Raw genomic sequence first — 25,351 nt, 5'->3', positions numbered from 1 at the left:
CAAATGACTGCAGTAATACCCTCATTTGGCTCCGTTTCTGAAGGCGTGCTATCTGTCCATCAGAAATGCCACGATGGCATTGAAGCATGAAGCTGCATTTCAGCCATTACTAGACTATCTGATGAAACACTGCTACCATAGTTTGGTCAAGACTCTGCTACACAGAAAAAAGCTTTTCTCTCTCTGTATTGTGTAGCTTTTTGACGAAATCAACGACCACAATGGTATCTGAGTTTGTTTGAAATCCAAAGCTGGACAATGACACAAGGCAGCTTGTTGCCCCATTTCTAGTGAATGTATTGTGCAGTCCTCTATGTTTACCGTTGCTGGGAAAAGTGCCATTTACACTTTGGCGTTGGCTTTGAACAATGGGGCAGATTCCATGAGCTATATTCTGTTGTTTCCCTCACTCTGGGAAACCGCTCTTAGTTATTTTTGGAGCTGACTGTAAATTGTGGATGATGGATGAAGTATTTCTCCTTCAGAAGGAGACCTTCAGCACATTGGGACTGGGAATAACAAGATTGTTAAGAAGGTGTGCTTGTGTGCATGTGCATGTGTTTGTTTTGACCTCTTGGTCTCAGTGGCAGGCTCTGTTTGCAAGGATTTTGTTTTACAATTTGACAAGCTTTATTTTTAGTCGCTGTGGAATAACCATAGGCTGCTGAAGCGTCTCCTTGACCCGAATGGGAGACAAAGATCCTGTGTGCCAGGGGAGAGCACAGTGTTATTACACACAAGAGTAAAAAGGACATTGTACTTTATACTTAGATTTCCAAATATTTCAAAGCTGTGGACAGTTTTTGTCACCAGGTGAATGATAAGCCCTCTGTTAACAATTAAACAGTGTGTGGTAGATGAAAAATGAATGTAATTTTGAAGGGACATTGTCAGGAAAATAGATTCCTTGAAATGGAGAATTTAAAAGTCTTGTGTCACTTAAAAGTTACTATTAATGAAAACTCGGAATCTGTAAAGTCCTACTCCTTGACTCTGTATGTTCCTGTTCCTGTCTGTGTTTACTAAAGGCAATCAGATGCTGCTGTTGGAACACACAAACCCCCATCAAGGGTCTCTGGCATGCAAGTCTGCTTCAATTAGATTGAGTTTCCCCAGAGGTAAATCAGGTGCCGTGTCCTTCAGTCAAAGGGCTGTGTGTGTAATAAGTTAATTTTAGATCAATATAAAACATTTCTGTCTGAGTTAAACTTCACTGAGCTGGTGCAGACTGCATTCCAAACCATTTATGAACATTTGCAGCACGAGGCAGACTGCCCCAGTTGTTTGGAGTCCTGCTGTATACTTTTATGTCTGCCTCTCAAGTCTAGGGAATCGACTAAGCTGAGTAGGCTGGAGTTCAAAACATGCTGTTGCAGACAGTATCTTTTCACCAGAAATTTATAGCAGAGGACAAATCCATTTGTATTAGACAAACCCATGTAATGCACATCATTCATGTTGTTTCCCAACCGTGATGTTCCAGGAATTTCAGAACCTGAACACTGGCCTGTCTTCCTGCTTATCTGGTCTTGTCAACAGAGCCCAGCAGGCTCGCTCTCAGCTCTAACTGGTGTTTATTTACCTAGAGGGAACAGTCCTTATGCAACCACTACACCCCGTGCTGCTAAACTCGTCAGCCATGGCCTCCACAGTTGACCCTCAAACCCCAGTTTCCTGTTGGGGTGTTCAGGACACAGCCGGGCATGTTCAATTTTGTGCTGGTTTCCTCAGTGTCGTCTCTGGCGTGGAGTTTGGAGACTCAGAAAAGCACAGAGAGGGACACACGGCCTCAGCTTTCTGTCACTGCATGTTCATACGGGATTAGTTTATTTGTATTCTGACACAAACACTGCATTTACAGAGAGTGATGGCAAACACAGGGCTGAATAACAAAGAATGCAGCATGGAGGGATCAGTTTCTCAGAGTTGGAAGGCCTATTTTGGAGGTCAGGAGCAGTAAAAGGATGTAGGCTCTGGTATGTGTGGGGTGGTATTGACTGTTTGGCCTCGGCTTTGAATGCCCCATTATTTGCAAGGCTTCCTTCCCATGAAGTGTTGCAAATCTAATCAGTCTGTAAGTCATCTTCTGGATAGTCGAGCCTCATTGTAGTACCTCACACTACTCTGTGAGATTGAATTCTACCCCTGCAACACAGACAAGCACATTCACGTATTTTTTACCCTTCCTTACAGACTACATCCAGACTAATACATTTTCATATGAAAATGTGTAACTATTGCTACATTTACAACTAGTGTCCACATTACTCCGACTTTTTGGGGACCCACAAACGGATACCTTTTAAAACACTGCTGACCCCATTTTAGTTTGAATACTCATGGGTTGGGTTTTAGTCTGGATGGGCCGAAACGGAGACTTTTGGAAAGGATGACGCAGACACCAACATTAGCTTCTCGACTGGGTCTTCTCAGTCACGACTTCTCAAACCAAAACATTAGAGATAGGTGTACATACCTTTCATGATTTTATACTTTTTGCGTGGACTTCTTCCAGTAATGGATAATGCTTCTGACCGGTACCGCTCTGATACATCGCTGCATTTGCTTTTACCGCCAACTTGACTGTCTTAAACTCCACCTTCCACCTTGTCGCTAGTCCAAGCTTAAAAATCTCAAGTCTTACTTTTGAACGTCTGCATAGCGTTTTCTGTTCCTTAGCAATCAACCAAAGAGTGGACAATCTGCTTCCTGTGGATGGAGATTAATTCTGAAATGGTGCTAAAACTCTTGTGTGTACAGAGACGTTATTCGTGTGGATCTTACCACACTTTTTATTCCTAAATTTCCACTCTCACCTTCTTGTCGTCCCAGGTGAGATAAAAACAGAGTATAAGGCCCCGTTTATACGACAACGATTTCAACTGAAAACGGTAAACTTTAGTTGCGTTTTGGCCGATCGTTTACACAACAGCGGCATTTTGGGTGCCTGAAAACGCAACGATTTGAAAACGGGTTCCAGAGTGCAATGTTTTGGAAACAGCAGTGTCTCCATTGTCATGTAAACTTGCAATATGCAGCTCCTCTGAAAACGGACTTTTCGCACATGCGCATTGCGGTTCCAGTCACTCAGCATGCCGACCATTTCGCCATTGTGTCTTCTTTGTTTTGGTTTGTAATCACGGCGTTGTAGAGGAAGGCGCTTCAGCGCAGGTGCATGGTGTCATGCCGTGGTGTTGCTTTGCAAAGTTACATTGCCACCCATTGGCCTGGCGTGCATACTACAGTGTTTCCAGTAGATTTTGCGGCTCTGTGTGAACGGGGATTGTTTCAATAATGTCGTCATATAAACGCAGAAGTTTTTTAAAACGCAAAGGACAGACTTTTCCGTTTTTACCAAAATCGTTGTCGTATAAACAGCCCCTAAAAGCACCCTTCATGTTGACTCCACTAAGGTCAGGGCTGCTTGCCTAGTGTGAGGGATTGGACCAGATGGCCTCCCAGCATAGAGCACCAGGACACATGGGAAGACAGTATGCAAAAGGCTTGTATATCCTCTGCTCTTTCTTATTTTACCTGGCTGTTAAATCAACCTGTGCAGAGCCTGGTGCTGGCAGCACATAAAAGAGATGCTGACTGACACTTTATACTTGGTGAACAGGTACGTCAAAGTTGATGAGGTTAAAATGGAGAACAGCTGTTGTTTTCCAGTGAGTTGCAGTCAACACTGTGACATTGTAACCCTGGCAGACCTGACCGGCACCACACATCCCTGTGTCTATTTCTGAGGCTGGGGGTGCACACAGGGCTAATTTGGCAGGAACATAAGGAGCAAATGTGGGTATATGTGGTGGACATTGCAGGCACTCATATCCACGCTAAGTTTCATGCCCTTCTGATCATCACAGGTAGCTTGGACAGAAGGCTCACACCACAAACAACCATGACGGGGAGAAGAAAAGCATCTCTGTCCTGAGAAAGCTGGGAAAATATCCCAACCTGTAGCGGATTGTTGTGACACTAATTCTTCTCCACTGGCACTTTTCTCCCAAAGATACTAGGCTAGGGTTGGGTGGGATACTTGAACAAGAGAAATGACCTAACCTTGCCGAAGCCTTCAAGTGGTCATTATGGGAGATGAGAAAAGGAGCGTGGTGATTTATTGGATAATTTGAGTCCTTTCTCTGGCTCTGATCTAGACGACGTCTACTGTGTCTGGGTCTGGAGAAAGGAGTCTTGCTGGCTGTTTGTAGTGTTCCTGTTCCCACATGGATTTGCTGGCACAGTTAAGGCCTGCATTAGGGAACTGGATCAAAGGAGACATAATGGAGCCCACTAAAGGGTAGCATGACCTGGATATATAGCACCAGCAAACTGCAGCCTTTGCTTATTTGTCAGATATATTTATTGACCCTGATTTTCTGTAGGTAGCTACAGCATACACCTGTTAATTGCAATATGCCACACACTTTAACAAAGATAGATAGTGTCCTATAATTTCTCTGAAATTCAGTTCATGGTCCAACTGTGTGTAATTGGTTGTCCCATTATCTGTCCCTTTTGCATACTTTTCTTTAAACTGGGTTGTCTTTCCCTCTCAGCCTCTGTCTCTATTTTTGCACCTCCCCTCTCTACTGTCTCTTTTTTGTTGTGTGTATGTGTGTGTGTGTGTGTGTGTGTGTATTGTGCTGAGCTGGCTGTTGTCACTCTGTGATTGTAGATGAGCTCTGTGTTTTTTGCGTTAGTAGCACTCAGAGCTTTTGGTTCTCTTTGGGCCTTGTTGACTCCATGCCTGGTGTCTGACTGAGCGTGTCCACCTGTCCTCAAATTAAGGAATCGCACACGCACACCATCACTTGCTCCGTTGCCTACCAAAGAGATGACATCATTGCTAACGCACACACACACACAAACACACACAGATGGCTGCATGTCAGGAACACAAACACTGACACTCTCTCCATATGGGCAAGTGGGCATTTTGGGGCCTCTCAGTCTGTCAAACAGTGTGAGTTGTTTACTGCTTGTCGAGTTGATTAGTACTCAGGCGTGACCGTGGCCTCTAATGCATCATCATATCCTGTTGATGGATAATCTGTTGTCATTTTCAGCCATAAATAATACTCTGCCTTGTTTCTTCTCATTCAGCTCTGATTGGGTGGAGATCCTGGAGCCACGCTCCCGGGAGCGTATGTATGTGAACTTGACCACTGGTGAGTGCGGCTGGGATCCCCCCTCAGGCGTCCCTGTTCGCCAGGCAGACGGTAACCAGTGGTGGGAGCTGTTTGACCCTCACAGTGGCCGCTTCTACTACTACAACTCTACTGGGCGCCGCACGGTCTGGCATCGACCCCAGGGAGCTGATATAGTGCCTCTATCCCAGCTCCAGGCCATGAGGCGATGCTCTGAGGCCAAGCGGGCTGGAGGGGGTGCGGACAGACACCATCACAGCACCACGGGGAGTATCGGCAGTGTAGGGAGCCAAGGACGCTGCACACCTCTGCCCGAGCAGGACGGAGACAGTCCTGTCCCCAGAACTCCAGAGACCAGTGAGGAGGCTGCCAACCCCGAGGTGGACCCAGCAGTAGACAGCAGATTGCAAGGAGATGGAAGCAGCTCCGAAAACAGCACAGACGGAAGTAAAGACCCACCGAGGTAAGCCCGCCCAAACCTTCAGTAGCCTCTACAGTAAGTCTGGAAAGGGAATTGTGCTTAATCATTAGTGGATCATATTACTGGGAAATGTGATAGTCATCACAACATGTGGCACTGTGAATAGTAATGACTTTCAAATGCTTCTGCTATGAGAACTCGCAGGATTATTTTGACTTTTGACCGCTCAGGCCGAACTCAAACTGCCTTTTTATTTTCATTCTGACTTATCTGAACATTCCATATGTCCCATGTTTCCATACTATTGCCTGTGAACCATGCTCAGCCATTTCAGCAAATCGCTACCAAATGGGGAGAACGGTCAGTTATATTACAGAGCACGACACCCAACCCCCCTTAACGCTAGGGTTACTGGTGCAGAACGGCCCCTAACAGTAAGTCATTCAGAGACCCCATCATGTGCTCGACGTTGCGGCCTCGTCCAAACCACCATCTCTTCCCTCCAAGCCAGATTCCAGACATGCCACTTCTGTTTCCCCTGGCGCAGGGCCACTGAGTCCGTCTTAGTGTCCTTCTGTGTGCTCACCACCACCACCCTGCTCCACTCTGCTCCGATGCTCATTTAATTTTCCTAAAACAAATCTCGGCCCCAGGCCATCAAAGGCTGTAACACCCCGAATGGGTGAGAGTTTAAATGTGCATGCATGAGAGGCATGTGAGAGAGTGTTGTCTGTGGTTAATAACAAGCAGAACCGCTACATTCCAGCTGCATATAAACAAGGCAAACCCTGCTGGCTTTCAGAGGCTCTACCATGGCGACTCTTGCTCTCCGCTTCATCCTGGCTCTTCTTTTTCCTCACCTTGGCCATTAGGAGGTCTCTTCTCTGACCCTCTGGTCCTTTGGGATCACGTAGAGGTGGAGGGGGAACTAATTGGTCAGCAATGGCAGTTGAATGACACGACTGGAGGCCTCGTTGCATTGCCTCTGGTGTGTATGGGGAGTGTCAAAACCCCCCACAGGGTCCCACTGTGCCCCAGTGATTCAACCTCTCCCAGAGCATTTTCTGTCTGCCACTTAAAACAATGGCCAGCTGTGTTTCTCAAAGGCTGAAGAGTCTTTAGTCTACAGAGGCTTGATACCCTACTTAGCCATATGGCCCTTCACATGCTCTCCAGCCTCCATCTTTTAACAGGTAATTAGAAACCACCACAAAATGCGCAGAGACGGTGGAATGTGACAGCTCAAAATGGATGAAAACAAACTCTGAGACATTCTTGTCATCGGTTAGTTAACCGCATTATTGATAATGACAAGGATCAATGGGTAAAAGAAGCGAGGGAGAAAGTTTAAATGAAGGTTCACAGTGGTTTGAGGTTAGCTAATTGTTCTGTCCCACCCAGACCAGAGCAGTGTTAGGGACTTTCATGAGAGCATAGTCCTCTTCCTTATTTTGATCATACTACTTCTGGTCAAAACCTTTTTAGGTTCCATCGAGTAATGGGGTATTTCATTGTTCCTCAATGTTTGGTTCAAATGTCTGAGCTATTTTAGACATGTCCTTACATGTTCTTTTCTACTTCCTTTTTTTTCTCTGTGAAATTTCAACGGAGATGAAATGTTATTAAATTATGACCTTTGAAAAACAAAGCTGTTCTTTGTGGAGATGGGACAATCCCAGTTCTTCCAGCACCAGTTTCCTTTTGTTTCAAGCTATTAATATAAATCTGTTCATAATAGATAGAAGAGTTCCCAAAGTTTCCACACAACACACCCTGTGTGTTATTCTAAGCAGCAGCGGTTAGTTGATGCTGCTTCCTTTTGCCGTCTGTTTCTCCTTGTCTTTATAAAGCTCATATCTATGTTCGTGCTTATAGAGGCATAGTTGTGGGTCGACTTGAGTGCCAAATCTGTTACTCATTGGCCAAGTCTTATCACATGTACTGGGAATTTCTGGGTACTTTGGGCCTGTGGAGCTCATCAGGGAAGTACCGTGGTTTCTAGAGGTAAACATGTCAGTCACATGTGGTTACATGCACAGGAAACTGAAACAAACTGATCTCTTTCCATGATGTAGGACCTGTAGGTGTTACAGATCAACTAGCTTATAACATCTGTATTGAATTTCACCCACCTTCCAGTGTGTGTGTCTGTGTGTTGTGGTCATCAACCAGATAACATCTGCATGGGATTTCACCGTAGATGGTGTGTGATCCGTGCGTATGCCCGTCTTCACTGTGTGTGGGCTCCACACCGCTGAGCTTTCAAGTTACAGCAGACCTGCTGAGGTTGAGTGGATGTTAAAAGTCTGATGAGGACACATGGCAGCAGGGTTTAAGACAACCCAGAAGTGACCCAAGGTGGTTCACATCAGGGTCACAGCAGTCTTTTTGTCTTATGAGCTGGACCAGGGGTGTATAATGGACCACTAAAAGGAACAAAGGCTGTTACTTATACCCAGTTGTCCCCCAGGGTCAACGGAGAGCTTTCTCTAAGCAGGAAGTCTACGTATGCTGAATGGAGAACACCAAATGGCTTGTATGTTCCCTCTCATTTAGGCCTGTAATGATATAGTGGTGCACCATCATTCAATCTAAGGCAGTCACACTGACATTAGACACATAAAACTCGCTTTTCCTGATTGTTGACTGGCCTTTAAAAAGATTCAGTAAACGTACAGTGTTGAGTATCTAAACGTCTACTCTGTCTGGGTTGTTTCATTGTTATATGTTTGTGCCTGTACCAAAGTTGAATCAGTTTTTACATATTAAAGGAGGACACAATAGCTGGCTTTGTAAGCATGTGCAACAAGTTTAGTTCAAATTTTAGCGGTTTAATTTTAGTCTGACTTTAAGGAACCTGAAGGACAAATGTAGAAACCTCCCCCCAAAGGTGACAAGTGTCTGAACACATAAAAACGGAACTGGAAACATTTTGTCTCAGTTTTATTTTCTATTTTGGGGAAGTTTGCAGAGACATTTTTAAAAATGAAATACGGGCATGAAAGCAAAAGTAAAATCAAAACAAGCTTCTCCTCATGCACTCGAGACTGTCTGGCTGTGAGTCATGTAGGAGAAATCACCACCGGGTTTATTTAGGATAAAAGGGGGTGTCTTATGGGGTAGATAAAGTTTTTAAGTTTTTAATGAGTCGCACATTGTCTGCATGTTTACTGCGAGAGCACAAGCCTCTCATGCTTTTCATCTCCCGCCACGCTGAGGCCGTAGCCACAAAATCTTTACGCACACTGGAAAGACATGTTTCATCTCTGCTCTCCCGGTGTGGTAAGCTCATTTTCAGCTCTTTCCACATGGTGTTTTAAGTGTGCCCTTTTTTTTTCTTTTCTTTTCTTTGTGAAAAAGTTGCACTTTGGACTTGAGATCTGGTTATGTGCCTCAGTGCTTTGGTCTGGTTAACAGTGACAATGTCCTTCTTTTGTTTTATCTCTGCGCTGTTTCCTTACACACTCCATGTTTCACGTAATTGAAACTGTAGTATTCTCAAGACCTAGAGAGCTACAGTTTTGTGTGTCTCATTGAAGCAGCGTAAAATCATTGAAATTCTGCTTTTACAGTTAACTTCTCGATCTGGTTCTGTGCTGCAGTATAATATCTCCAGGGTTTTCATGAAGAACCAATGTCACCACATGTGAACTGGCCTCAGGCATGCTGCTCTGACTGCTTCACCTCGTGTCTAGACCGCAAGCGTATCAGACACGTTTTCACTCGCACTTCTCACGCAATAGATTTGCTCTCATTTTGAGCTCACATCTCAGCTGTGTCTCATGGGCGTAAACGCGACATGACATTTATTTATGTTTCAAGTCTATGTTAATTGCAAGGTTGATGCGTAATATAAAGGCACTGAATAAATGTGTTTATCCATGTTTTGTACCCCAGGTGGAGCAGCGTGCTCTGCTCCAGTTTCCCACAGACTCTCTCTTTGCCAGTGCCTCGCAGCTGGGAGGTAAGGCACAGGGATGTGGTATTGAGGAGTTGTAGTGTATTTATGGGCAAACTGTAATCTACACTGTACATTTACTACCACTACTGCACATAAAATTTGGCTGCTCTTTCGCTGCTTGGCACTTAAAAAAGTCTTGTATAAGACAGAACCAGTATACCAGCTTCATTGTACCGTGAATGTTGTTGTTACATGAGCCTGACGCTGAGGTGACACTTGTGGTCTAAACATGGGGTCAGCTGACTCGCAGCATGCAGAGATAGTATTTTTCTGGGTGTTTACGGGTTTTCCCACTCACACCCGTTTCTAATGAGACATTATTGGTTGTTACCACATGCTGCTCTTTTGTGTCCCTGATCATATCTCTGAGATTTGGGACTGACTGAAACAGGCTTTTTGAATGTGTGTGAAGAGGACGCAGCCAAACAGTGTTCTCATGGGACCTGCCCTCACAAAAAGAGTTGCAGATATTCTTTTTCAAATTCCAGAGGCGGGTCTCACTGGAATCCAGTTGGGTTTGGCCGCATCCCGTCTGTCCCTACAACATGATCCTAGTGGCTGTCCTCTGGCCCAGCCCAGTACTTCTCATGGGGTCGGGCTGTGGGAGCCACAGACATGCACAACTGGTAGACATCTTGGCTCAGAGGAGGGAGGTGCATCAGTTCAGCTGTTGCAGGACAGCTGGCCCTCTGGAGGTGCCTGACAGGAACTGGGGGGCTGCCAGCTCTGCCTCAAATTTTATTCCTCTGCTTGATATTTTTTGTGATCGATTATTCAAAAGTGAGAAGAAAAACCAGTTGTGAATGTTGGCGTAATGGATACAACATTGTCCTCGGTGAATCCTCTTTGTCTTTTTGGTTTCCTTCCTCTATGCGTATCGCAGTGATCTCATTGGTTTGTGCTCTGAGGTGTTTGTGCAGCAGAAGCTTGGCCTGTGCGACCTCATTTCCTCTTCCTGTCCAGCCAATGTTAATAATAACCCCTGTTTTTCAGACCCCTCTATTCCCAGGGGGTATATTTAGGAGCCTCCAAATCCATATCCCTATCCGCCAAAGTGACTCAGCTGATGGCTTTTCCAACAACAGTTATTCCAAGCTGGAAAGAAAGGAGAGACCAAACATCTGCTGACAGCAGAGTCACCGTAGTATATTTAGTTGGTTATTGAGACGACCTGACCACAGCAACATTAAGAACAGTGACAGAGGTATCTGAGACTGTATGTGGGTGAAAGACACCAGAGCTGCTGAGACTAATTGAAATTTGCTGACTGTTAAATTGATTTGCTGCCCCGGAGGCCAATCAGATTACCCTGTTGGTTTCCAAAGGGCCTCTAACTTCATTTTATCTTACATTTCTCTGTCTTCCTAAAGGTCTCACATGCTTGCTCCAGGCTCTGAATGAAGGGGTTTGTACAAGTGCATATGTGAGCCTAGATACGTGCATGCACATGCACTCCGTGTCTAGTCATGCGTGCTTAAGAAATAGTTGAAATGGAGATTATCGTTTTTCAAACAGTGAGGGATTTGGAAAAATTTGGTGTTTTTTTTTACACTGAGAATGATAATTATCATGTCTCCTTTAACCTCTGTGATAAATTGCTGTGTATAATCCCCACCTTCAGCTAACATTCAACACCTGACAGGCAAGCTACTAGCAGGCAACACACCCTTTCCAAACAACTTTCATTATAGAGTAAAGTTCGGGCCTGTTCACGGTTATGTAAGAGCCTGTCTAACTATGGAAGTTGAAGATGGCTCTTTCAGGTTCAGCCTCTTCCCTATCATCTTTCTCTCCCCCCACTCACACTCCATTGCTGTCGTTAAGGGAGGCGTCTCCGTGACGATGGCACAGCCATGCATTGTGTAAGGCTCCCCACACTGCCACAGAGGCCCCTGAATGAGCCCTGAGGAATGCCAGTCTTCCCGCTCATTCCCTTGCTGCACTCTCCCACGACTAATCCCCACCCCTTCTCATTTACACATGCTCACACCCTCCTCTCTTGTCTCTCTAGCTCTGTTCTCCTTCACCCCCCAAACTACCCACCCCCACATATCGTCTCCCCACACTAGGCCTGTTGTATTTTCTCACCATTGTACTGTCTTTTGGTTCAGGGTTTGTAATCATACTTCATTTAGTTGACCAGAGGTTTACTGATATGCAGTGTTGTTCTAGCTGTGTAATGGGATTAGAGGCTTTGGATAGAGATCGAAGACACTGTAAAGCTTTACTGTTGGAGTTGGCTCCCGGCCACCATGCGATCGCGGTGATCATCGCACCCAACTCTCTGCTGACATCCAACATAATATGCCAGTGCTGGAGGGGGTGAACATGCTAGACGTTTGCTGAGCCTGAGTGGGACAATGGCAGTCAGACAACAGAGACAAAGCCTGACAAAATCCCTCTCTCCCAACACTGTGAGCTGAACTTCCTCACAGGCCTCCGAATGTGTTCAGTTTCAGGCTACATCCACACGAATTAATTTCTGTTATAATACGTTGCTGCGTTTACCCCTAAAACACAGACTTTTGAAAATGCTGCTGATCCCATTTTTTTGTTTGAAAACTCTGTGGTTGCATTTTTGTGTGGACGGGCAGAAATGGAGACTTGAACACGATTTCGTAGACACCCACAATGTGTCATGTGATATATGTTTTCAGGCGTGGTAGAAGGAGATTATTTCTAAAACACTTGTGTGTGTAGAGATAGTTTTCGTTTTTAAAAGGTTGTTTTGAAATGAAAACATAGTGTGGATGTGGCCTCAGTCCCTGAAAAATAGTTTTTATTTATTGTTGCTACTGAACTTATCACAGGACAGGAAGGAATAGTATAGAAGCATGCAGTGTTGTGTTTTGGGATATTGATGTTTAGCCTTTAATCTGTTAAATCCCAAGAATACTTTGACTGGTTATATTTGTTGGCTTATAGGTTAATTTTGCCACTCTTCACTTTACAGCACTGCATACCACTCGGGTCTGGTGGGAGCTAACTAGTGGTGTCACTCATTCAGCGATTGTTAACAACTCTTAGCTCTGTTAGCATCATTAGCAGTGTCAGGCCAGCTAGTGGTGCTAACATAGCTACCAATACCAAAGGGGTTTTGTTGCTCAATGTGAAGCTGTTTACTCACTGGGACCACCTGGTGGAAGACCGGAAGGTGGCCATCATGTGTCTGCAGCAGCGCTGCCCCACCAACATCAGTGGAGCACCAGACTAAAAGGAGAGGCCTCCTGTATGTCACATCATTTTGCGTATTAATTCTTAGAGATTAACCAGTTAGTTACAAGTCAGTGGGTGTCAGGCTATCAGAAGCACAATTAACCAAAATTGACATCCCTATTTGTCTTCTTTGGACATGAAGATGGAGCCTCTAAGGGACTGGAGCCCAAGGATATAGAATTTCCCATGTATGATGTGAAACTTTTTGTAAAGCTGTACATAAGCTCCCTATAATTAAGATTCAGGCCATACTTCCGCCCTGAAAGCAGTGTGTGAACATTACCTTCGGCATTTCCTGTTTGTGTTATACATGGGGAAGCCCTCTCTACAACCCTCCAGAGGACCTCCTCATACAGGAAGTAGTGGTCACTATGATCTCAGGGTCAGTCCTCATAAAGTACGTCACCCACCCACCCAGAAGATAGAAGACAGATCCGTGTTTTCTTTCACAGTTGGCCATCACGTGAACCCTGGATTGTTTTATGTGTGAAACAACAAGGTTTGATTTGTTTGTGTATAATGAAAGTGGAATTTGATTATTGTGGTTTTATGTGTGAGGTCCGCTGTGTTCTTTGGCCGTCCCATTATAAGAAAAGCCTTGATGTCTCATGTGTGAGCTTTTCCTGCTGTAGCAAACTGGTGCTAAATGGTCAGCTGCCGAGGTGGGAATGATTTTGTATCATTGGTATCGCCTCCTCCTGTTTGACAGGGCAACAGTGAGAAAACATACACTGTTTCAAAGAGTGCAAACAGTGGCTTCTCATGTTTACAGCTGTCACCCAACAACACCCCACCCCCCCCACCCTGTGTAACACACTCACACATGCTTGCAACAACTAAACAGTGGTGGTTTCGGGTGAATCCCATCCATCAGAGCCTCTTGTCTTCACACGTGTCTGTCTGAGGGAGTGTGTGTGTTACGTGTTATTTAGGCAGTAAACTTCCTTCATTGGTCTGAGTGAGGTGGGGGCCTTGTAGCATTCCCAACAACAGTGATTGTGGCAGGCTGTCTTGGTGCTGTGCCAGGTGGCTGAGATCCAGCTGTTTATAGGCTCTGCCTGGCCTGGATGGTGATGTGTGGGACCGTTTGAAGATGAGAGCCTGTTTACATTCAAACCGCTGAGGTGCTGTGACTCACTGTAGATGGGGGTGGCACAAGGTCCTGAGAGAGAGAGAGAGAGAGAGAGAGAGAGAGAGAATGAGCTGTAGCTTGGAGGACTAAAGGAAGTTTGCCGTTGGCTGGAGGACCTCAGGGGAATTGTTTCAGCATTGTTCCACAGAGATGTGGGGAGGAGAGGGGGGGTCACTCCGCCTCTTTCCTCCTCCTTCTGCGTCTTCTTACTGCTGTTACAGCCCAATTCTCGACTAAAAACTCCTAATGCTCTTGGAACAGGGAAGCCTTTGAACACTTGCTCAGGCTCTACCCTGATCTGTGTTTATGTTTGGATTTATGAGGACAGAAGGTGATCCAATTTGATCTAATTAATTAACCCAGTGAATCCTAAGAGGAGGTTGGCGGGAGGGAAGGTAAGTCTCCTTTGCCTGCCTTCAAACTTACTTACCTGCTTGACCTTTGATTAACGGAGAAATCTACTGAGCTTGTATATGCTGTACTGCGTCACATGTGTCCTACTCAGGCCAGCCGCCAACTGTGTCCATGCGAGTATGCGCAATAATGCCCGCTTTAGACACACTAAATGGTTTAAGAGGGCAAGTTTTTGATCAGTCGAGGAATGAAAAGTCCTGATTGCGGTGGAAGATTATGAGGGGACAGCAGAGTGGAGGGCAGCAGACCAGAGCAGCGTGACCAGATTGATGGCAGATTGTTTTAGGTTGCTGGGATTATCAGTGGGCCATTGGGTTTGAAGTTAGCCCAGCCGCTCAACCAAAAGGAGAAGAATTAACCTTTGGACCCGAGTGAAGATATTCTCAGCCGTGAACTACTGCAATCCTGACTTCTCTCAGAGCAACCTCTTTTCATGTGGCCTCCTGCTTTACTGTTCAAATGTTGATTCGTTGGTTCAGATGGCAGACATTACTGCCATGTGATAGTCGTATGAAACTAGCATTAGCTGCTTCACAGACATACATCTACTGGCAATTATTTTCTGTAATGTTACCCTATGCATTCTCCAGACATGTTGGAAATCTGGATGCGTTCAGTGAGATGTGTAATCTGTAATTTTAGGCACTTTACACAACACACACTGGAGTTATTGTCTCATGGGTTTGACAAGGCCATTATGACTGCCAGACTAAAAATGGAGCAGAGTCTTTAGAGGTCAGTGAAATGTTTGGAGAGGAATTTGTGGATTGCTGCTGATTTTCCCAGCCCTGTCAGCTTTGGATTTTTTAGAATAGATGAAATATAGCTAAAGGCTTTATGCCTGTGTATGATTGTATGTGATCATAATCATTTTATGGCACTCTCCATTGACTTATGGATGTTTATTTAGACTTTTATATACTTTGTTGCTTTGAATCTCATTCGACTTATATTTTCTCCCTTTTAGGGATGCTTCTCAAAGATGGCAGCCTGCACCTGGTTCTAAGGCAGCCATGCTGGTGAAGGTGAACAGCATGAGCCGTAGCCAGCCCATCCCAGCCTTGCAGCAGCAGCAGCAGCACCTCCAACACAGTGCAACCAGCAAATCCAGCACCTTCACCCTGCACCCCTCTGGCAACAAGGCCCAAGGAGGACACTTAAGCTCTACCCAGGGATATAAAACTGCCCCTTCTGGCAAAATGGCAGCTGACACACGTCAGGCCCATCACCTGAGAAAAGCTAGCAACGGCAGCTTCTGTTTAGTTCCATCAGATGGTAGCCATCCCAGTCCGCTCCTTCACAGGTCACAGACCAGTACACCATGCCCTATCTCTCCCCAGTATGGTTGCACTGCCCCAATCTATGATGAGCCAGTTTCAGAATGTCCCATATATGATGAACCCCCAACAGACATGGAGGTAGAGGGGGCCCACCTGTACAACGGACAACCTCTTTCTCGCCTGACACCTACCCATAGCCTCCAAAAACCCAGACACCTCCAGCACCCTGGTTCATCTTATCCAGGGTCCAGACACAGGAGAAATCCCTCGTCCTCTGACTACAGCCCAGCTGGTCTGGAGTGCATCAAGCACATGATCAACGTTGACCCCAAACAGGGGCTTGTATCTAGCTCTCCTGTACCCACACGCACCCCTTCCCCTACATCCAGACAGGATCCTGTCTTGACCCAGCCTCAGCCACATCCCCAGCCGCAGGCCCACTCTCTGCCCCAGGCTCGAGGTCAGTTAAGGGACAGAGAGCCAGGAACCCCAGGCCCAAGTACACTGGACAAAAAGCAAACCTGGCGGGTCCTTGAGGCCACTGTCCAGCGTGCCATGGAGGCACGACACAGCAGGCAAAGCAGCCAGGCCTCGCAGGACTTCCCTTCATCGACCCCACAGGCCACAGCAAACTATCAAGACTCTGGCTACTCCACCGGCCCCTCCCCAAGTCTGAGAAGAAAGAGCAGGAGGAGGGTGGGAGCCGGTGGCGGTGCAGGAGGCAGGCCGGGGTCAGTGGGCAGCAGCGGGGAGCTCTGCGCCCTCAACGAGAGGCTCATGGCCGAGATGCGGGAGGTAGTGAGTCGCTCCAACACCATGAGGGAGGTGAGAGCGGGGCTGGACCCAGAGATGGGGGAGAGGGTTGTCGTACCTCGGACGCGCTCTCCTGCGGACTCACTCAGGTGGTATGGAGGAGGGGGGTCAGCAGCTGGCAGGTGCGCTTCTGGAGAGGAACTCACCGGGGCTCCCCGGTCACTGAGTAGGGCAGGTAACCATGGCAACCCTGCGCTTACACCTCTGGAGATACCAGGGAGGCAGAAAAGGACCTATGAAAAGGTGGACACCTTGGAGATGAGTGTGAATAGCCAAGCCAGTCTGTCCTCACCAGAGACCCCAGGACCGCCCTCCCAGGTAACCCCACCCCCATGTTTTGTATATGTATGTTTGCGTTTGTGTGTGTGTGTGTGTGTGTGTGTGTGTGTGTGTGTGTGGCAAACTAACAAAATAAATTGTTATTAACAAAGCAGACATTGTAACAGAATACATGGTTACTATTCCAGTATTGTGATACTTTCTTGTCTGATTAAGAGTTCAGCTGTGTGTAGGTTTTTGTGTGGTCTGTTTACCTTAACACGTTTGTTTGGATGCAACTTTGTTTTGTCTGGAAGTGGTCTGATTGCTGATATCTCTCCAGATTCACCATCAGAGAAGAATTCAGTCTGACAGTGTCAAAAGAGGCCGAGTCATTCCTTAACATAGTATCTTTGCACTATGAGAATTTTTAGCTGTTGCTTTTGTATTGTTTAGTGCGTCTAGTCCTCAGAACTATAAGTGGAAGAATGGACAGATTGTGTCACTGAGCAGAAATATTCCACTATTGGGGCAGATCAGACAACACTAATAATTTGGTTATTTTTTGACTTTGCAGAGCACTAAAATACAAAGAGACACATGTGGAGGAACTGTGACGGTGGCTTATCTTACCTTCAAGGGTCCTTACAAAATATGCACATGATCGAAGATGAAAGAACTATTTGACTTCTCAAAACAGTTATATAAGTAGCAGCATGTGGAGCCAGTTCCAAGATCTGCTACGTCTAATCTCCAAATCCCCTCATGCAACAGAATCACACCCCATACCTCCATACATTATAGTGCTGTTCTCAGAAGCAGTCCCACTGGACCTCTGCAACTAAAAAATGAATGTTTGAGTCAACACAGAGCTGTGGGATGAAAACAGTAGAGCTAATCTGTCTCTTTGAAAAAGAACACAGAGCATTTTGTGAGTAATGCCTTTAACATTCCAATCTTGAGTGCCTAAATGTCCCCAGGACATTAAGCAGTGGGCAGGCTGGGCACGGCTGACTGTAATGGCCTCAGGCCCAGCATTACCTGTCATCCTCTTACCACCGTCCATCTGCCCTGCACTGCAGGTGCTGTATACTCATATGCCAGCTCTTTGCTTGGGCATCTGGGGCCCATGCCAGGCCAGAGAGATTCAGGACATGGCTTCCCTCGGTCAGGAAGGAGGGCCGCTGCGGCCCATATGGCCCAGGCTTGGCAGGGAGATGAGGAAGAGGAAAAGGAGGAGGCAGGCTGGCACCAAGGCGTATTGGTACCACTGTAGTTTAAGCATGTTAGACATCAGCCAAAGAGCACTGAGCGGGCCCCCTAAGTCTGTCCTGGAATGTTATTCAGACCTGCTGTTATATCACTCACACACACACATTATAGCTTGTGATGTATTTGCAGCTCTATAATTCCATATTTGAACATTATGTTCTTGCTGAAAGACCTTTACCAGCTTGTTCAAAGGATGCACAGAAAGTGTCCATTTCCACAAAATCCATGAATAATTCATGTTTTCAAAGTTGAGAGTAGTTCCCAAAGTTACACTGTTGCATTTCGGTCCGTAGTATGACTAAATGACCATCCTGTGCTGCTGCATCTGTAAGCTATCTGTACAACAGTGTAATTTACTGAAAGTAGAAGTTGTACATTCCCGTTCCCTAGTTAAACATGTGCTTTGTTGCATTTGATCTTCTGTAGTTGACCTCTGTCGCCCATTTAAAAAAAAAACATCAACTCTGCACGACCGTATAAACCTTCTGCCAAAGCCAAACCTCACATCTGCTGCATTTGATTGAGAAACCAAAATGTGAAGTCCAGCTTGTCTGGCAGACGTGAGCTCCACATTACATCAGGGTCTCATTGAAAAGACATGTCAATGCGTTTCATGTTCCATTAGTAAATTTGAGCTTTGATTCTGGCGCAGATTTGGTGTTGTTCCTGGCTGTTTGCAGAGCATAGCTTGGTTACTGGCTTTCTCTATTAAGGGAGGTGAAGTGTTCCTTATGGTCATAAACTCCACCGCAGGGATCAGTGGGAGGTCCAGAGCATAGCTTTGGTTTCGCAGGGTAGATGAGCCCAGGGCGGGAAGGGGCAGGAGTAAGGACTGTTACGCCACTATCTGGTCACCTGCTCCTGAGGTAGGGATTCACAAGTTTTGTTTTTTTTTCTGGTACAATTTTTTTTGGCATCAGGAAATGAATGTGCCGCTCCTGCAACAACTCCCCCTCGAGCCCCAGCACTGCAGAGCAGAGCACAGTAGGCGGAAGGCAGCACAGCTCCTAGTGTGACACAGTGAGGACTCTGCAGCTGCACACACACAGTTTTGTACCTCTGCTGCACTCTTGCCTCACCCCCCTCTGTGTCTTCTATCCGCCTTCCTCCTCCTCCTCCTCCGTACAACTCTGCTCCTCTTTCTCATGTCCACCTCTTGTCTTCCTGCAGGCGGGCACCCTAGAACTGCAGGCTCAGTTGGAGAGCAGGAAGAAAGGCATGGTGGATGGGCGGACCGCCTCCCTGGGCCCTCACCGCCCTGCCAACCATGACAACAGAGAGGGAGCTGATGGGGCAGGAGGAAGAGCACGTGGATCGTCCTACCAACTCTCCTACGCCACCCTGCGGCAGCCCCCACCTCCCGACATGGGTATGGAGGACTGGGCCAGCAAACACCTCAACATGCACACGCAAGGCCTGTTCCGCCGCCGCGTCTCTATCGCCAACATGCTGTCGTGGAACCGCGGATCCATCAAAAAACCCATGCTAGTCACCAGCAACCGTGCCGTCAGGAAGGAAGCCTGCGAAATGTTCAAACTGGTGCAGGCCTACATGGGAGACAGGCCCTCGCGCCTGGACCGCCGTCACTGTGCCCTGCTCATTGTCACCAAGTGCTGGGACATGCCAGGGCTGCGGGATGAGCTGTATGTGCAGCTGGTGAGGCAGACCACAGGCAACGCCACCCCTAGAAGCTTGGCGGCAGGCTGGGAGCTGATGGCAGTCAGCTTGGCGTTCTTTGCCCCCTCGCCCAAGTTCCGCTGCTACCTGGAAGGCTACATCCAGAGACACACGGAGCCCACCAGCGACAAGAAATGTGAGTCTCAGAGTGAGCAGCAGGGTGGGTCACCTTTCTTTCTTCTGTACCTCCCTGTGTTGTGTGATAGTTAGCTTTGTTAATGTAGACCAGAGAGATGTTTCTCTAAATCGCATTTTCTTCCCTTTGTATTTTCCGTTTGGAATCATAATTTAATTTAGTCAGTATGATCGGGCTAGAAAGCACAGTATTGTTTTTGATAAGCCCAATAATCTGATTGTCGGCCTTGAGTTTATCTAATTGACTGTCAGAAGACTTGACCTTTGCTGTCTTGTGTTTCATAGTGACTCAGTTCATATTGGAACAGCAGGAGCTCAAGCTGAAGAAGAATTCAAAGTCCAGAAAGAAGCGCAAACAGAATACAGATGAGGAAGAAGGTAAATCTTTGTTCATTTACTTGTACATCCGTCCAAAACATCACTTCAAGAATATTGGATCTTCAGTATTTCCCATTAGTACCTAGCGTATCTGTTTGACAGAGCACAGTGTCGGCAGGGGAGGGAGCCCCAAAGATGTTTTTCTACTCTCTTCAAAAGCTGTCTAGAGTCTAAGCCGTGCAAGCCATTACAACTCTAACATATCGCTCCCTGTAGAGTGACCTCTCTTGAGTGGGATGGAAAATTCAGTACTGTGCAGTTTGTCAGAGGAGTACATGTTGATGTGCTTGCAGGCACAATGAATGGGTTTCACAGAAAGTCGAGCTGAAAAAAAATATGTAGGATGAGAATCTCAGAATGTTCTGTACGCGTACAATGGACCACGCTGTGAATCATATTTGCGGTCTGTCTTGCCACTTGCATGTCAAACAGCCATTTAAGGGGATACCTACTCATCAGCACGCGCCCTCATTAGAGCAGCCCACACTGCCAGCTCGGGCGATGAAGTCACCAGAGAGGAACCCAATCGTCTCACAGTAGACACCACAGCGGTGGCCTCACACATTGTGCTTCAGTGACTCAGACCCCAACTGACTAAGAGGTCGAAGCCTACTGAACGTTTCTGACTAAGTCTGAAGGTCTTTACAGAGGGGGATTCTTGATGAAAGCCAGCAAGAAAACAAAAGTCTCACATGTACAAAAACAGCATCATGAGAGCTGTTGTTTGCTTGATGAATGGAGGAGCAGGGACACTCACACTGTGTCTGACCAGAGTAATGAGCAGCTGTGAGCAGCAGGAGTAGGAGTCGCACGTGGGAACTGGAGGTCTCTTTTCAGGCCAGGCCTGATGTGGACTTGGAATTTAACTTCTTTGGGCTCAGGGCCCTGCGAGTGTTGTTTTCAGCCAGCACTTGGATTAGTGTAGACTCATAAACAATACCCAAGATGAGACTGAAGTTGTCTCCTCGACATCCATTAATGCAGCGATTGTCAACTGGCTCCCTGCAGGCCACATACGGTCCACCAAAGCTTCCCATCTGGCCCGCAGAATATTTTTGAATTCAGAAAATGTGAGGAGGCAAAAAAATGCGTTCTGATATTTAGGATTTCTAGCATTTTTTTTTTTGCTCCCTATAACAAAGTAATACCAAAAACAGCTGAAATGGAAATAATTCTAATCTGGAGGGATTTACCAATCCTAAATATGTGCGCTCAACCTGCAGGTACTAAGACTTTTTAAATCCATCTGTCAACTTATGTTAAGCAAGTAGCTGTAGAAAGAACAATATCATGACAAAATGTGATATGTGATAACGTTGTCGTAACCTGCACAGCCTGATGCAGTATTCAGGCCTACCTCACTGACAAAGCTCTGCTTGCTTTGCTGTTTGTTTACTGACTAGCAGTAGTCTAGGATCAGTGGAGCGAAAAGGAATTCTGTCTGTCAGAAATGTAAAGCAGCTTATGCCGTATCTTCATGTGCGAGCAGGGCCAAACTCATATTTCGCATTCAAAGGTCCTGTGTAGGATTTGCGGCATCCAGCGTTGAGGATGCAGACTGTGTGTAGGAGAACAAGGGTGGCCGACTTAAAAACATGAATGGCCCTATCTAGAGTCAGTGGTTTGTGTGTCCGCTCTGGGCCACTGTAGAACAACATGGCAACCTACGTGGAAGAGAGCCCGCCCTACATGTAGATATAAACGGCCCCTTCTAAGGTTACAAAGATGCAATGATTCTTACTTTCAGGAGCTTATAAACTAATAAAAATGTAGCAGTAATTTCCATTTCTGGCAAAAGAGGCCCCTAAATCCTACACACTGGACCTTTAACATTTAATTTTGTTACATTTAGGAGTCTGCTCACACTGATAAGGCTAATGAAATAATATTTATTTTGTAAGAAAGTAAAAATATTAAACAATGATAGACTAATTAGGCCTAAATGATTAAAAATACATATATTTGAAAGTCTGGCCCCCGCAGTGTCTCCTTAGAAAAATTCTGGCCCTTTTACAAATGTAGTCGACCCCTGCTCTAATGGCTCTGGTTTTTGTCGTCAAATTTAGCTTCAGCGCATGTGTAGACAGGTGTCATGCCGTTCTCAGTCTGGTACAGTACACTCAAGCTCCTAATGAGCTCGTATATCTCCTGGGCTTTGGTTGCCTGGTTGTTGTTGTTTTCATTGCATCAAACCTGATATAAATATAGACCACCAGTCGGGTTTAAACGCTTCCTCGCTGCAGCAAAAGGGCTCTACACTCTCGCTTTTTGTGCTAGCGTGTGTACAGCCTCTATGTTGGGAGCCCTGGGACACATAGCTGGTCTTTGACAAGATCAAGGGCAAATTATTGGTATGATCTCTCTAATTAGACGTAATTACAGTTGAACTTGGTCAGATTAGCAGCAGTTGTGAGCGTGCATGGGAGTCACCTGTTTGCCATAAATCTGGGGGCTTTGACTGTACGCTGGAACGTGTTTGCTACTTTTTAAAAACCCCACTGCGGGTTTGTCCATGTGGCCGTGGTTCAGGTAGCTGATTGACTGACTGTGGAGACTCTAGGAACGGGAATAGACCCCCTGAGAGCTCAGTGTTTAGTGTAAACCAGAGTTACCACAGCAATGCAAGATGGGGGTGATTTCTTTTCATGAGTGCACATGATGACACAAAAAAATTTGTATTTCAAATTGTTTTGTTTTTTAGTTGTGTGAGAACAAGTGTACAGAAGTTTTGAAACTTATAGGGACAGATTAGGTTCTTCTGTAGCGTGTGTCTCTTGAAGAACATCTCACCTCGGTACAACAGCACTGTGTTATTTTAACGCAGTTAACTTCCGAAATAGATCTGGGCCTTACAGTAGCTACTTAGGGCAAGTAGCAGACAGGGAGCCTCTGTATTTCTCTTTCTATCCAGAGCCCTTCATGTCTGTGTACGCAGATGAATCACCTGAACGCTGGATGTGTAGGCTGGATCCTGTCTCTAAAGCTTTTGTTCAACAGCAGTAAATCTTCCCTCAGCCTGACAGTTTAGCCGGGCCTGCTCTAATCCCCATATGCCAGAATCACACCATCAACACGTCTCTCCAATTACAACTGCCTGCCTTTCATATGCTATTTGACATCTGTGGGAAAAAAGACACTGTTTGTCCTTTTTGTGGGAAAGAATTTAAATCATTTATTATTTTGTGTGTTCAGTAATGCCCAACGCTTTAAGGGTTTTACACGGGGACTTTGAGGACATAACAAGGATGTGCATAGTGTTTCTCGTGGAGTCAAGTCTGAATTTCCCTCTTGTGTCAACCCACAGGTCTGCCTATCAGCACATATGCCAAGTTCTGCCATCGGAAACTGCAGAAAGTGGCAATCACTGGAGGCAAAAAGGTAAGCTAAAAAAAAATAGGTCACTTCCACATGATAAAAATAGGACCTATCAGTTTGAAAACTGTGACTTGCATCTGAGTCATCCCAGATACCATCACAGTGAGCAAGACATAATTACAGGCACACTGACAGTCACAGGTAGAGACATAAACACAGATCCAGTCATAGTAGCACAGCTGCAGACACAACCTTGATTAGTATCATAGTCCCTGACATACATAGAGTAGTAAATCTTCTCCTTTCCTCGCCTCTCGCCCCTCCAGGGTCTACGGAAGCCCACCTTGGAGGAGATCGACCACAGTAGGCGGGCCATCGTCACTCCCTCCCTGTTTGGCAGTTCTCTGGAGGAGGTGATGGAGAGGCAGAGCGAGCTCTTCCCCGACAGGAAACTGCCATGGGTGCAGGTTCAGCTTTCCCAGTATGTTCTTGCTCTGGGCGGAGCTCAGACGGAGGGCATCTTCAGGTAAGATAGACTCAGCCAATTACATGCCTCGACTTGTGCAGCGTGAGAGAGGAGGAGTCTAGGAAATTAGAAGGGGATCTTCTGTTCTGTACTGTACGTGCCTTATTGTATGTACAGTGTGTATAAACAAAATGTGTGTGGTCTCCTGTATCTCTGTATTTCAGCGTAGGCTCTCCCTGTGTACAGTACACACAGCAGACAGCAGAACAAACACAGCCCACAAGCGCTGTTTAATTTGATACTTCATAATATGTGTTTACATTACTGCTTAAGCTTACAAGCACGTGGGAACTACACGGCTGTGTGTTTGAGTAGGGTTTGCTCCAGCAAATGTGACTCTGTAACATCTTGACTTGTTTAAAAACGTGTTCCCTTAGCCTCAAACGTGCTATATGCGGATCTCCCTGTGAAACACGTACAACATGAGGACTGCCCCGAACAGTGTGCTGTTTGGTTGTGTAATGTTTGTTTTTGTTTTGTTCCAAAGAAGTACTGCAAACAAAGAACTGAGTACTTCCAGCCACCAGGCCACATTTGAGGCCAATTGGGTGTGCATGAGTAATGGTTTTGCCACAGGGCATGGAGAATCTGTAGCAATAGAAGCAGAGGTCCCTCTTGTGGCCACAGAGTGTAACTGATGTACTGTTTTATTCTCAGAGTGCCTGGAGACATTGACGAGGTGAATGCGCTGAAGCTCCAAGTGGACCAGTGGAGAATCCCAGAGAATCTCTCTGACCCCAACGTTCCTGGTGAGGATGGATGTATTTGGATGTTTTGTTGTTGTGTGCTTGTGTGCACACAATGGGGATGAATATGAAAATGATGTTTGTCTCATTCAGCCTCCCTAATGAAGCTGTGGTACCGGGAGCTGGAGGAACCTCTCATCCCAATGAACTTCTACAAGCAGTGCGTCAGTAACTGTGACGACCCAGTAGCGGCCATTGCTGTGGTTCAGTCTCTTCCTGAGCTCAACAGGCTGGTGCTCTGCTACTTCATCCACTTCCTGCAGGTAACCAACATGTTGACAAAGATTTAGAAACACAGACTTTAAAACCCATAATTTACTCTAACCAGCGTCCATATTCCACCAGCACCATTATGACAACATCTGTCAATTTTTTTTTTGCCTTTGTGCTTTTCTTGTGTTTTCATCTTTAGCTTATTTTAATGAAGAAGCACCATGTTACTTTGTCACACATGTTCACATCAATTTGTAATAATATTCAGCCCCTAAAGCAAAATAATCAAGCCAACTAATACTAATAGAAAATAGTTATAGCTATACTATGCAGGAGTCGTCAGCTACTGTTTGTAAATCATATCACCAGGGAGAGTGAAAGTGAAAGCCAACCCCCGAATCACTTCTGTTTTGGAACAAGTTTTGTCCGCCTGGCTGGATTTGC

At 46.0% G+C, this 25,351-nt stretch overlaps 1 protein-coding gene across 2 annotated transcripts in view; it reads left to right on the top strand.

Moving 5' to 3' along the window:
* The window catches only part of arhgap46a (Rho GTPase activating protein 46a), a 35,358-nt gene that overhangs the window by 7,465 nt on the left and 2,542 nt on the right, over window positions 1–25,351 (top strand). Inside the window, exons 2-9 of one of the 2 annotated variants that reach the window (XM_049577265.1) lie at window positions 5,107–5,613; window positions 15,262–16,705; window positions 19,088–19,754; window positions 20,015–20,107; window positions 23,412–23,485; window positions 23,749–23,948; window positions 24,606–24,697; window positions 24,788–24,957. In XM_049577265.1, the coding sequence (XP_049433222.1) occupies window positions 5,107–5,613; window positions 15,262–16,705; window positions 19,088–19,754; window positions 20,015–20,107; window positions 23,412–23,485; window positions 23,749–23,948; window positions 24,606–24,697; window positions 24,788–24,957 (3,247 nt within the window). The remainder of the gene's footprint in view (window positions 1–5,106; window positions 5,614–15,261; window positions 16,706–19,087; window positions 19,755–20,014; window positions 20,108–23,411; window positions 23,486–23,748; window positions 23,949–24,605; window positions 24,698–24,787; window positions 24,958–25,351) is intronic. The other variant, XM_049577273.1, reaches the window with a different exon arrangement.

The sequence above is a fragment of the Epinephelus fuscoguttatus genome, linkage group LG1 (genome assembly GCF_011397635.1).
Source record: "Epinephelus fuscoguttatus linkage group LG1, E.fuscoguttatus.final_Chr_v1".
Classification (NCBI taxonomy): domain Eukaryota; kingdom Metazoa; phylum Chordata; class Actinopteri; order Perciformes; family Serranidae; genus Epinephelus; species Epinephelus fuscoguttatus.
The sequence above is the reverse complement of the archived record's forward strand: the minus strand, read 5'-3'. Positions and strand labels throughout refer to the sequence as shown.